Source organism: Pygoscelis adeliae, unplaced genomic scaffold, assembly GCF_000699105.1.
Source record: "Pygoscelis adeliae isolate BGI_AS28 unplaced genomic scaffold, ASM69910v1 Scaffold103, whole genome shotgun sequence".
In the NCBI taxonomy this organism is placed as follows: Eukaryota; Metazoa; Chordata; class Aves; order Sphenisciformes; family Spheniscidae; genus Pygoscelis; species Pygoscelis adeliae.
The window spans coordinates 910,227-922,457 of record NW_008824723.1 but is presented as its reverse complement, the minus strand read 5'-3'; the positions used below and the strand labels follow the sequence as shown (position 1 = coordinate 922,457).

Sequence of the window (12,231 nt, the reverse complement as noted above, 5' to 3'; positions counted from 1 at the left end):
GCATGATGCACAAGGCGTAAATTGAGGTCTTAACCACGTCTTGTCTGCACACACATAAATTCTTCCTTCCCTGCAGAATGCTGGGCCAGTTGGTAACTCTCACCCACTCAAAACTGACATTAGAAAGACTAGCGAAAAATAACCATCCTTTGTTTTCATTTTGCCATACTTCTTCTGCATTGGTCAAGAGAAACACATAAAAACTCAACCTCCCTATCACATCCCACTCCCACAAAACAAACTGCCACACCTGATAAATGCTTATTTTCTTCACTACAGAGAAAATGAAATTATAAATATTTCCTACAGCCTTTCAAAAAATAAAAATACTACTTTGCTGTAAAGTAAGGGAGAAACACCGCAATAGTTTTCATTCTGGTAGTCCAGAGACACACCTTAGGATACCCTGCAGCTTTTAAATGGTTTCTCTTTTATGTGCTTCCCTAATCCACTTGGCAAACATAAATTTGTGCTCTTTTACAAAACCACAAGCCAGCTTGGTTGTGCTGTGCAGGCTGCCTTGTCTGAGCAGCAGCGGCAGCAATAAAATGAGCATAGTTGAGAGAATGAAATGTAATTGCTCCCTGAGCCAACCAAAGCTCAAGCTGTGCAGCAGAGGATACAGAGCAGCGTCGGATTTGAACCCGAGGTTATTCTGTGTTGGCAAAACTCTGCCCCGGTTATTCCTGCGTGACTTTATTAGCTACATTGGATTTGCACGAGGATTGCTGAGAGCCAGATTTGGCTGTAGGGGTGCGCACTTTAAATCTTGTTCTTGTCATGTTTTGACAAAACTCCTGCGAGACTCAGTGGGACGGACAGCCTGAGCTGACGCTAAGGGAATGAAGACAGACGATTTACATCTGCCCGTTCGGAGCATTCTTAAAGAGGGTTGGGTTTGGGGCATACAGTGGTTTTATACTGTTGCTTCAGGAGCAAGGGAAGGAGTGAAGAAATCACTAGTTCAATGCCACCGGGCAACCCTACAATATATACTGTACATTTTATGATTGGACATGAAAATATACACTAAGTTACTAGAATACAGGTACTTCTCATCCACTTTGTTCCAATCGTTCTGAATATGGACGAAACCTTGGGAGCCGAGGTAAACAGCACAGCAAGCTACCTCCCCGCTGCGTGGGTAACATCTGCTGTGCTAGCTCAACATTGCCTTTATTCACTAAGAAGCACTCTCTAAACCTTTGCACATCCTTCGTCTAACTGTTAAGGAGGTAATAAGCCAGGAACAAATACAAAAACACACGCGATTAGTCTGGGATATCTACGCTGAAGGTTACAAACTCATGAAAGGGCTGAGGTGTGGAGTGGCAGGTTTATACTTTATGTGTTAGAGATATATCTGGTTTATAAAAGAAAATTCAGAGAGAAATAAAAATCAATTACACTTATAAATGGCTTTTAAAAACCTGACAAAATCAGAGGAAAAACCCGTTGCGCCCAATTTTGATAATTTACTCCCATATGTAACTTCCTGGAGTACTCGACAGACAGATACTTATTTGTGGTTCATCAATCTTATCTGTGACCCCTGCAAGCAGAGAGAGTTGGATCCAAGTCATAGCCCAAAGATTCTCCATGTACTGATGGCAAATGGGTCAGCTGTAAAGTGACAAGGTGAGATCTGCACGATTTTAGACAAACACTTGTGGATTTCATGTAGTGAGTCACAGCAATTTACATTCTGTGCACTTTGCTGAAGAGCAAAGCAGAACTTGACATAAAGACTTAAGAGGTTTTCGCTGGCTTCATTCTAAGAGGAAATTCATTGTTTAGGTTTTAGGCCCTGTTTTCCTCCTTAGTTTACAATTCCGAGTGCTCTTTTGGGAAAGGCTCAGAGAAGTCTGTTATTGTCACTATCTGCCCAGAAGGATCGTTTTTCTACCAGGACTCTTTGAGTGAAGCACATCAGAAAGAAGAGAAAGCACAAAAAAGTACTGCCTAGCTTGGGGCCAAAGCTGTATCACAAATTCGGTCATTAACAGATACTTCTCAGCCGTCTTTCCAGGGCTTTGTCCCAAAGTCTATGTCCTGTTCCGGATCCTTTCATTTATGATTGTCTGAATCAAAACGCACCTCTCCTGCCCAATCTTCATTTGCACTGGACTTATTTTTTTCTGTGTACCCTCTGCATGACTGCAGCTGCAGTTCGTTAGGGATGCTCTCATCCCTTGTGTTTACGGTGCTACAGTAACATGCAGCATTACAGGCATTTAATCTGAAACGGAAGGACTGGGTTTTTCAGCTGAGCTCAGGTTTGAATTAACCTACGCGTTAGTGTTGCCTACTGGTGGGATAACCTCTGTAAGAGAAACCTGCCCCACCTGAACCAATGCTCTCAGCAAAGCACCCCAGTGTTAGATGTTAGATACTGGCTCTGAAGAGGCCGGTGGCTTTCAGAGTGGCAGACGGGGAGGTACTCAGCTGCCCCTGAGGATCAAGGTCTGTGCTTTCTGCTGTTTTCATTTTGCCTTCTTTAGGGCGCTGAGTTCATGCACTATCTAACTTCAAATTAATTAAAAAAAAAAAGGCATAACACAGTTATCATAGGATGGAGTAGCATAACAGAGAGACGGCAAAACGAAATACTGCATCCGAACCCCACGCCATAGACATTGGCAATAAAAATTGAGAGGAAAACTGTAACTTAAAACACTTACTCATGCCTGCACTTGTGCAGACACACGGCTGGAACAGCCTTCAGAAGCTTCTCAGCTCCAGCCTGCCCTGTGTGGCAGGACCACGCTTATCCACACTGACCCAAGCAATGGCTTTTTAATGTGGTTTTACAAACCACTCCAGAGCAGGAGATGCCACAGACTCGGTGGTGGTTCCTTTGCCTCTGACTAGTTGCCAGCTTCAGTCCTCTTGTTGTCCATTAGGCAAATATATTTTGTCCCCAAACACTTTGGCTACAAGCAGTGAGCCAGGGTCCCTTTTAGAGCAGTAAGTCCTGAAGGGCTATTTTATTTCCTCAGCCTGTTCCCCCAGCCGCTATTACAAAGTCATGCAGAGCACAGCACTTAGATGAAATTTGCTGTTGTATTAGTTTTAAGATGTTTTGTATTAGTTTTAAGATCTATTCCAATTTGATTTCCAACAACTGCATTGCAGAAGAGTTTGCGTCTGTTTTACTCAACATCATGCTTGTTTATACCTGCAGAGGTTGGTGGATAAGGTTTAGGGATAACAGAAAACTTTCAGATTAATAAATCGAGAGCTAGCAAGTCTACAGAAATGCCACGTACTGATAGCCAGCTATAACCCATGTGAATCTGCAAACTGGTGCTGAGCATGCTGAAGTTAAATTGTGTACAGATTTGTTCCTCACCACCCTCTCTGCTTGCTTGCTGGATAGGGGATTATGTAGTTTGACAAGGATCTTGAGGTTAGAAGACATTGCAACAGCAGTAGAGAATGACAGAAGTGGCTCTGCACAGGACTTCGAGGGTTTTTCTTTTTTTGGGGGATTGAAAAGAGAAGACAAAAGAAAGCTTCTTGGCTAAAGAAAATAGATCTTGTTCTGTCCCTCTTCTCCCACACATCCTTCCCTTCTATATATAAATCTGCTCTCGCGTTTCTACACATCTTTGGTGAGGGGTTAAAAAAAACCTGAAAGAACAAGAAAACCACAGAGCGGCCAATAAAAAAAAAGATGACTCTGAGTGTTCACTCATTTTTGTCTGACGGTTCATTTGGAAACTGAATGAAAACTGGATGCCTGCCTCTGTGGACAGCTGAGCTCCTGCAGCCTACGCTAATCCCACGTATTCACCTTTACCTTTGTTACTATAGTTATGTAATCTTCCTGGTGGCACAGTTTTATCAGACTAGAGGCATTTAAGCCTCCAAATCATAAACCGGGATTAAGAAAACCAGTCTCATCCTTTTAATTAAATAATCACCTCTGTAATTTTTTTCTCTCGTCTTTTTGTATCTGGATTTCTAGGATACACTTCAGTCATTTGTGAAGCTTATCTATGTAGCCATGAGGCATAGAAACTTTATTTGATGCAAGCTCAGAGTCTCCTGAAATTCCCTGACCCGAGGATACTGGATCTTAATTAAAAACCCAGTTGTTGAGATGCTACATCCTCTACCTGAAATAGTTATAGCAGCACAAAAGTGAAGAGTTACAGATTCAGCTCACAAAAAAAAAAAGGGGGGGAAAAAAAGGGAAGGTACAACAGTCGCGTAGACACATACTGCCTACCTGTTAATGAAACACAAGCAAAAACCAGTAAGTCTCTGAAGGATTTCTGTTTTCCCTTTAATCACTAAATTTGTCATATGGAGAACAAATCCTCAGATAAGCTGAGTGACATGCTACATTAAGGGATCCCGAGGGAGATGGAAATGTATCACATCTCATGATCACAGCATCTGAGGACCCAAACAATGAGAAAAGCATAATGTTAAGCTATACGTATTTCCAGTTCTGCTCCAGGGCTGCACCAGCAAAGTTGTTTATGTTAGTTTCTGAACAGATACATTAAGTACCACGCTCCATAAAGAATTAACATCAGCTTTAAAGCAATCTAAATGGATTATTGAAAAATGGCACATATTTGAAAACATGAGGGGTTTTTGTTCAAAAAAACTTCTCACCTGTACAAAAATTTCCATGGCACTTTTTTGTGAAGTAGTATTAAAAATCATGAAAGAGCACCTAGACATGAACTGCAATGGCTTATCTCACCTGTAAGATCCAGAGAGCACGTATCTCCAGTCAGAGATAAGAAATTTTTCTTGTATTTGTCCTGAAAATTTCCTGCCTGATTTGGCACAATAAACCTCTCCAGTAACACTGCGGACTGAAATATTCTGTAAAGAAAAATAAATAATGAACAAAGTGAATTGGTTTTTTTTTTAATTAAAAATCAGAAAGAAAGGGCCCTTTCCCCCCACTGCCTTTAGCTCTTCACTTCCCCAATGTCTGTTATGATTTCTTCATGGACTCTTCAACGTTATATTTGAAGGCTTGGGGCCAGAGGAAACCTAGCCAAGCTCTCTCACCTGCCACAGGGTTACTTGTTTCAATAGGGATATAAACTGCATGGAAATTCAGGCAGATGGAGCTATGCTGTGTAACGATAACTGATGCTACCCCTACCGAAATGAGTACGAGATGTGTCCACAGCTGAGAGCAGTCTGTTACCTCTGCTGACACCCCAGCAACAATTTGCTCTAGCTGTAAGCTCTCTTGTTTTACACTGGCTATGGCACAATATAGCAGGACAAAACCTCTGCTCTTCCAGTCCATCTGGGCCTGCAAGGACATACATGCTGCTTTTCTAGTGCAGCCCAGATGAATGGCGTCCTGCAGGATCAGATGCAAGTACATGTGTGAGTGGAGAAGCTGGTCAGTTTGGCCCATGAGATGCTCTGTGCTGTCCTTGTACCTGAGCAAATGCATTTAAGGCAGGTCAGGCACTCAGACCTGACTCTGCTGTCCATATGCACACTTCGCAGAATCAAGGCCTTAGTAAATGAGTGGCACCAAGGATTTGGCTCACACATTGTCAGAGCCTGTGTATTGTAGCAGCATACTTACAATAAATAGCACAGGATTGTTCTTCCTAAGGAGTGAAGGTTTACAGACATGTAAGCACGGTTATGAGCATGTTTTATTAATTTCAGTTTCTTTATACATTTGGGGTGGAATTCAGCTGTTGAAACACTAGTATCTGGTGCACGTAAGATGCCCTCATGTCTCCTGCCCACCCTCCAGCTGCCGTTCCAGAAGGCCGTTGCCTCTGCAGTATCAGCCATCCCCACGAAGATGCCACAGGTGCCCTACAGCACCTCAAGCCACAACTGAAATGGTCCCTAGGAGGTTATGTTTAAGGTCAGTTCCCTCTGGCAGAGATGAAGGTGGACTAAGCTAACAGCCAACTAAATTTGAGGCATTATCTTTAAAACAGAGCTTTAACAACACGTTTTATCAGAAACCACCTAGTGCAGCCAAGGTATTGCCATGCAAAAGAGTTTTGTGCGCCTGCTACCCGTGGCTGCCAGACCACAGCTGCTGCGGAGTTACTAAACAGAAGCAGTTGTAAGGTTTATGTTAGACAACTCTACTAGGGGACTTAAGCTCTGTTTCAAGACTTCAGGGCCCAGATTAGTTTCACCTAAGGACCTAATGGAAACGCCTTAACTTCCTGTAACATCCATGGAAAAATGTAGGCATCTTCAGAAGGGAATTAGGTGTGCTAATGCTACCTCTGGAAATCTCTCGCTCCCTTTTAATTACAAGGTGGACTGACCTTAGTATAACCATGCTTCTAGCTCAGCGTGCCTAAAGTTAGGCAGACGAATCTGAGCCTAAGAGCTTCACAGAGCCACAGTACCTTGAAGAGATCCTCAGCAATTTGCAACTTGTCGCACATCTCCGAGAAGAGATTTATACTGCCATGATCGAGCAACAGGTAGACAAACACCATGCGCTTGTTAGCTGCCTCCAGGAGGTCACAAAGAATCTCAGTGTCTGTGAACACATCCATCACGATAGCTAGCACCTAGGGGGAAAAAACAGAGGCATTAGCAGAGTCAATTTACATAACTTAAGGTTGGCTGTGAGGCCACTGAAATGTAGCTTACTTTTTAAAAAAGAATATTCCAACAAACGCAAATCTTCAAAGACATATGTGGATATTTCTTCTGGTTTTCTCCCTAAGTGCCTGAATCAGTAAAACGACGAGACATGTTGCGTCATTGTTTTATTGCTCATATAAAGCCAGTATAACACGCAACATACGCACTTCAGTTAAGCTCTTTTAATCATAAAACACAAGATGACCCATGAATTTGTAGGTGAGATTTCAGCACTAGGAAATATATTGAAGCGCTAATCGGAGAATAATAGGGATGTAGCTAAAATAAAAGACTGCAGCCCTTACCAAATGGCTGACTAGCTTTCGTAAGTCACATGCATTTAGCAAGAATCACTGGATGATGCTTTCTCTGTTATGACTTACACCTGGAATGGTCCTGGCTTTAAATCCTCACTCTGTCAGTGGTGGTGGTGCGACAGACTGCAACAGCTCCATCTTTTTTTGTTTTTTTTACAATGATTTATAAACTAATTGTCTCATTTTAACCATACATCCATGCTTCCCAATTCACAACTGGCAGGACAGTGTGTAAAAGTCTCATGACTGGGCATAAAAGCCCCAACAGCTACTTAAATGCGCAGCCTCCAGCCAGCGTGGATCGAGGGAACAGCAAATGCGATATAAACCCCCTTCCATACTCCAGCCCCTACGCTCAGCATTGGGCATGGCCTCATGAAGGTCTTTGTTAATGTCTGCTGTTGTCCATGGGAAGGGTCATCTCCTTAGGGCAATTCAGCCCAGCTAATACCTGACTTACCCTCAGAAGGTGCCTATTTGTCCATTGACTAGAAAGGGAGCCCTTGATAATTGTACTCACAGGACATCATCTTCAATCAAAACAAACTGTACAGTATCTCTGCAGATCTGTCTTACTAATTGCTTCCAACTTGCACTGAATCTTACTCCAAAGCCTGTGCTGACACCTGCCAGCAAGCTTATTCCCTTCACCCCCACGAGGAAATCCTACAAGACCAAGCACATCCTGTGCGGCCAGCATCCTGTTCAGGCAAGCCAAATTATTCGCGGATCAGTGAGGATCCCACACCTTCCTTCTGCTGCCAAAGCCCGGTGCTTCAGAAAGGGCCTTGCCAGTGCTTGGTAAGTGGCACAATTATGTCCAATATCTCACATCCACACTTACTGTTAACTCACCTTGTCTTTTTAAACGGCACAATACCACATCCAGCCTCACCGTAGCTCCAGACCACTCTCTCTAGTACTGCTTTTTCACCAGCTGTTCCCAATTTGTGTTTCTGCACCTGACTTTCCGCTCTTACTTGCAGTACTTCTTGCTTCTTTTGCCCAAATTTCATTTTACGATTCGCACCTATTCCACAAATGTGCTAAGATTATAGTACTACTTGCCAATCCTTTGCAGTTTGATGTCCTCCACAAACTCAGTCTTTATTCTGTTAAGTCGTTAATGGATATATCAAATACTAGGCTACCCAGGATAGACCCTTATCAGATACTAATTAATAAGTGCTGCCATTGAAAAACTGTACTCAAAAAGCAGTTGCCAAATTTATACTGTGAGTAAGTGTTGCTCCAGCACCTTCTTGTAATGTAAATTAGATGGTTAAGAAGGTCATGTGAACCATGGATTTATATTACATTTCCCAATTTTTCCCCTACAAGTTTTCTCCTCTTGGGACAGAAAATTGGCCTGGGTTCATACTTTACCTGATGTTTATTTTATTATCCCAGAGACATTTCTTCTGTTATTGTATCATTCTGATGCTGCCAACTTAAAATGACTGATCTATAATTCCCCTGATGTGCTGAGCACTTGTTGCCTTTGACAGGGCAGTTGCCAACGGGCATTCTTCTCCCCTGCCATTACACTCAGCGCTATTGGACCCAGCACTTGCCCTTACAGGAGAATAAAGCGAAAGCCTGTAACTCCAGTGGGCTCCGCAGCCTGTGCCGGACAGCAGGCACTACAGCCTGGGTTTGTTCCTGACCGTTCCCCTGTGAAAATGCTAGTGGCGTCTCGAGTTTATACAAGGGGAAAACTCCTGGATGATGGTAAACACAGCCCTGAAATGTCAATTTTTTTTTCCCAGGAAAACAGGAGAGCTGCCAGAACACACATGACAGAGACTTTTCGTCACCCTCCAGCTGCTCAGCTTCTGGTTTCCCAGTGCATGGGCAGCCTGGCTTGCGGCTGGCACCTCTCTGTGGTCCCCCTGTCACTTGTCTGTTGTCAGGGCCATCATCTGTAGCTTTCCCACATGCCAAGTTATGCTGCAGAGTCTCTGTATGGAGCCCATGTGGCATTTTTAGTGATACTGACAACATATTAGGGATGAAAGGTCTCTTTTCTGAATAATTTCTTTCCTCTGGGGATGGCTGCTGGCACATCAGACACACATGCCCTTCTCCGGGCTCCCCTTCACCCACATCTCCCATCAATCCCTTAAAACAATCGCTAATGGCTCAGAGCTCGCATTAGCTTAATTCTCATTACCGGTGCAATGGTCTGAACGGAGCAAACCATCCTGCTGGTGATGCATGAGAAGGGATAGAGCCCAGCTGCCCTTTCTACGGCACATTTGCTCTGCCAGGTTAATGGGAGTTTAAAAGAAGAGGGAATGCTTTTTTTTTTAAGTCACCAACATAAAAAGGTGTTAGTGTGAGTACAAAAAAAAGCACTGCCTGTGTTCAACAACGGGCTCTTCACAGCTACTTTCTAGAGCAAAGCTACTCTGTAACGCACAAGGCTGGCTCGGATCAAACACCGCGTTTACCTGACTTTTTTAAGAGCAGGAAGACAGCTGAGTGCAGAGGGGACAGCAATTCTCTTAGTACCTGAGTGGTCTTGTTGATGTACCGGCGTATGATGTCTCTAATGTTGCTGTTCTTCTCTGTTTGGAAATACACAGTGGCGGTGGATTTTTCCTTTAAATAGGGCTTCTCCGCTGTAATCCATGTGTGCAGCAGAGCTGGCTCACTGCTGTCAGAAATGGTGGGGAAGTAGGTCCCTGAAGGGAGAGAGCTGGCATCGTTCTGCTTTGGCGCAGCCACCCCGTCGGCGGCCAGAGACTCCTGTGCATAATAGGACTCCCTGGCATTATCCTTGATGTACTGAGCTTCCACCGAGGAGAGGAAATCCACCTCACCCTCTTTGCTTAAAGTTTCGAGGTAGGAGTCTGTCCCACCATCCAGGAAGGCGTCAGTGGCCAACCTTATGCTTTCGTTGTGGCTGAAATCCGCTTTTGTCAACTTCGTGGACTGGTTCTTGATATCCTCCAGCCTTTTCCTTATCTTGCCCATGTGTCTGGAGTGGCTCATGGCTCTTTGACGCAGCAGTCGATCTGCCAGGCAGGCACCATGCATATGCGCGGCGCAGGCAGCGCAATTGTCCTTCTTGTTTGGAGACTGCATTCTGGCGTGAAATCGCCTCGGCTGAACGAATTAACTATGAATAAAAATAAAGAGATCTTATTACCTCAGGCAAATTCACACTCCCTGATTTCGTTGGTACAATTATCTTCAAAAAAAACCCGAAGCTTGTTTCTCAGGTGGTGGTGTACTTCGGCAACAATCTGTTTCCAGATGGGACACAAGTGCAAAGTCGATTAGATTACTTATCTGAGAGGCACCCACCTCACCCCCAGGGCATATGAAGGTTTTGAGTCCAATTACCAGGGCTGTCTGATTCGGTTGTATTTCCCTTCCCGTCGCATCCTGTGAAATGTGAGAGAGGAAAGCACTCAAGCAAAAGCAAGTAGGCTCCCAAGCATCGTTGCACAATCTTCAAAACAGCTTGAGGCTTCTCTGTCTTCCCATAGCATTTGTTAGGGAGCAAAAACAACTCTGACGTTGAACTGGGACAGAGACATCAGCCATGTCCATAGCTTCAGAACAGCAGAAAGGGTCACGGTCCCTTGGCTGCACCTACATGCTGCCACGCAGGCTTAAAAATAGACTTGAACTTCGTCACTGTGCCCCGTTCGTAGTATGTTGCTATTACCATAGACGATTCACTCATTTATTTCTTTAAAGCTTTGTGACTACGCCATCCTATTAAAAGAAAAATACCCCTTCCCAAACATCCTGAATACTATGTGGAGGGAGGGTTGTGAGCTGGCCTCAAAGCATCAGAAATACAAACACTCATCACTTGATTGTGCACATTTAGGGCTGTTTGGTTGGTTGGTTTTTTTTTTTTTTTCCAGGCTGCAGCCTCTGGAGTCACGTTGTCCCCGTGGCAGCTCGGCTGCTATGTCATTAGCAGGACGGAGGTGCAGGTTCGCAGCGGGGTGAGAGGTGCAGTGCCTCCAGGGAGCCAGGCCGACTGGTATGACTGCGCGGGGGTGAGGAGAGGCAGGGTGGGAAGGCACCTTGCCTGAGGTACGCCATACATACCTGTGTGCATGCTTTTATGCAGAGGCACGTGTGACACAGTTTTCTCACGCAGGTTGAGTTTGCCCTCACCCTGCATAGCTCAGCATCCGTAAACCGTCGTGCCACGGCTCTGGAGGGGAGCGCAGGATCAAGGGGACACACCAGTCTGAGCTCTTGCATGGGGGTACGGGCTGCTGAGGGCACATCTGAGTGGGGAAAGGGTCCTGCTGCTCTGACCAACGCACTTGGGACCATGGACTTCTGCAGGGCCACTCGGACTGACACAGGCCCAGTTTCTCCAGGGAAGCTTCCCAGATTCTGAGTCTATGTCAGATGCCTTATGGGGGGGAAAAAAAAGTAATTACACGTGAGGATGACGCAAACATATACATATGAAAAGAGAAAAGGGTATGAAATGGTTCAGATTTTAATCCCGGAGCCACGGAGGGCAGGAAACACCCACCTGGGGGCCAAGGAGAGGTGGTGGTGGGGCCCATCCCCGAGCTCCTGGTGTGATTTTAGCTGTCAGACGCGGCCAAAAGTCACTAATTATCTACTGACCTGTTCTGCACAATTATGCTGAAAATGATGCCACCTAATTATCCTGACATGCAAGATTGCGCCCTGTGAACGCCAATCGGGCCCTCCCTGTGCCCAGCAGGGCTGTCACCCCCCGCCCCGGCCAGGGCCAGTGCTGTCACCTTGGGTCCCACATGGTTACCCAATGTCCCACACAGTCTCCCTGGTCCCCACATGGTCACAGCAGGGCCCCACGCAGGCCACCCAAGGTTGTCACCATGGAGCCTGACATGCAAGATTGCGCCCTGTGAACGCCAATCGGGCCCTCCCTGTGCCCAGCAGGGCTGTCACCCCCCGCCCCGGCCAGGGCCAGTGCTGTCACCTTGGGTCCCACATGGTTACCCAATGTCCCACACAGTCTCCCTGGTCCCCACATGGTCACAGCAGGGCCCCACGCAGGCCACCCAAGGTTGTCACCATGGAGCCTCACAGTGTCACCCCAGGGAACCCCCGTTCTCACCCTGGGGTGCCACTTGGTCACTCCCGTGTCCCACACGGCCACCACAGGATCCCAAACCGTCACCATCAGGACCCACACAGTCACCCTGGGGCTCCGTAGCAACCTCAAAGCCCCGCACCGTCTCCACAGGGCCCCACTCAGTCACTGTGGGGTCCCACACGGTCACTCCGAGGCCCCACGAGGTCACCGCGGGACCCTCCGGCAGGG

General features: G+C 45.7%; 1 protein-coding gene across 2 annotated transcripts in view; it reads right to left on the bottom strand.

Moving 5' to 3' along the window:
• The window catches only part of FAM83A (family with sequence similarity 83, member A), an 11,542-nt gene extending 1,030 nt beyond the window's left edge, over window positions 1–10,512 (bottom strand). Inside the window, exons 1-4 of one of the 2 annotated variants that reach the window (XM_009323332.1) lie at window positions 10,245–10,512; window positions 9,447–10,056; window positions 6,372–6,539; window positions 4,721–4,845 (exon numbers count right to left, since the gene is read on the bottom strand). In XM_009323332.1, coding sequence (XP_009321607.1) covers window positions 4,721–4,845; window positions 6,372–6,539; window positions 9,447–10,022 — 869 coding nt within the window. In that variant the 5' untranslated portion in view covers window positions 10,023–10,056; window positions 10,245–10,512. The remainder of the gene's footprint in view (window positions 1–4,720; window positions 4,846–6,371; window positions 6,540–9,446; window positions 10,057–10,244) is intronic. The other variant, XM_009323333.1, reaches the window with a different exon arrangement.
• Between the last annotated feature and the right edge of the window lie 1,719 nt (window positions 10,513–12,231).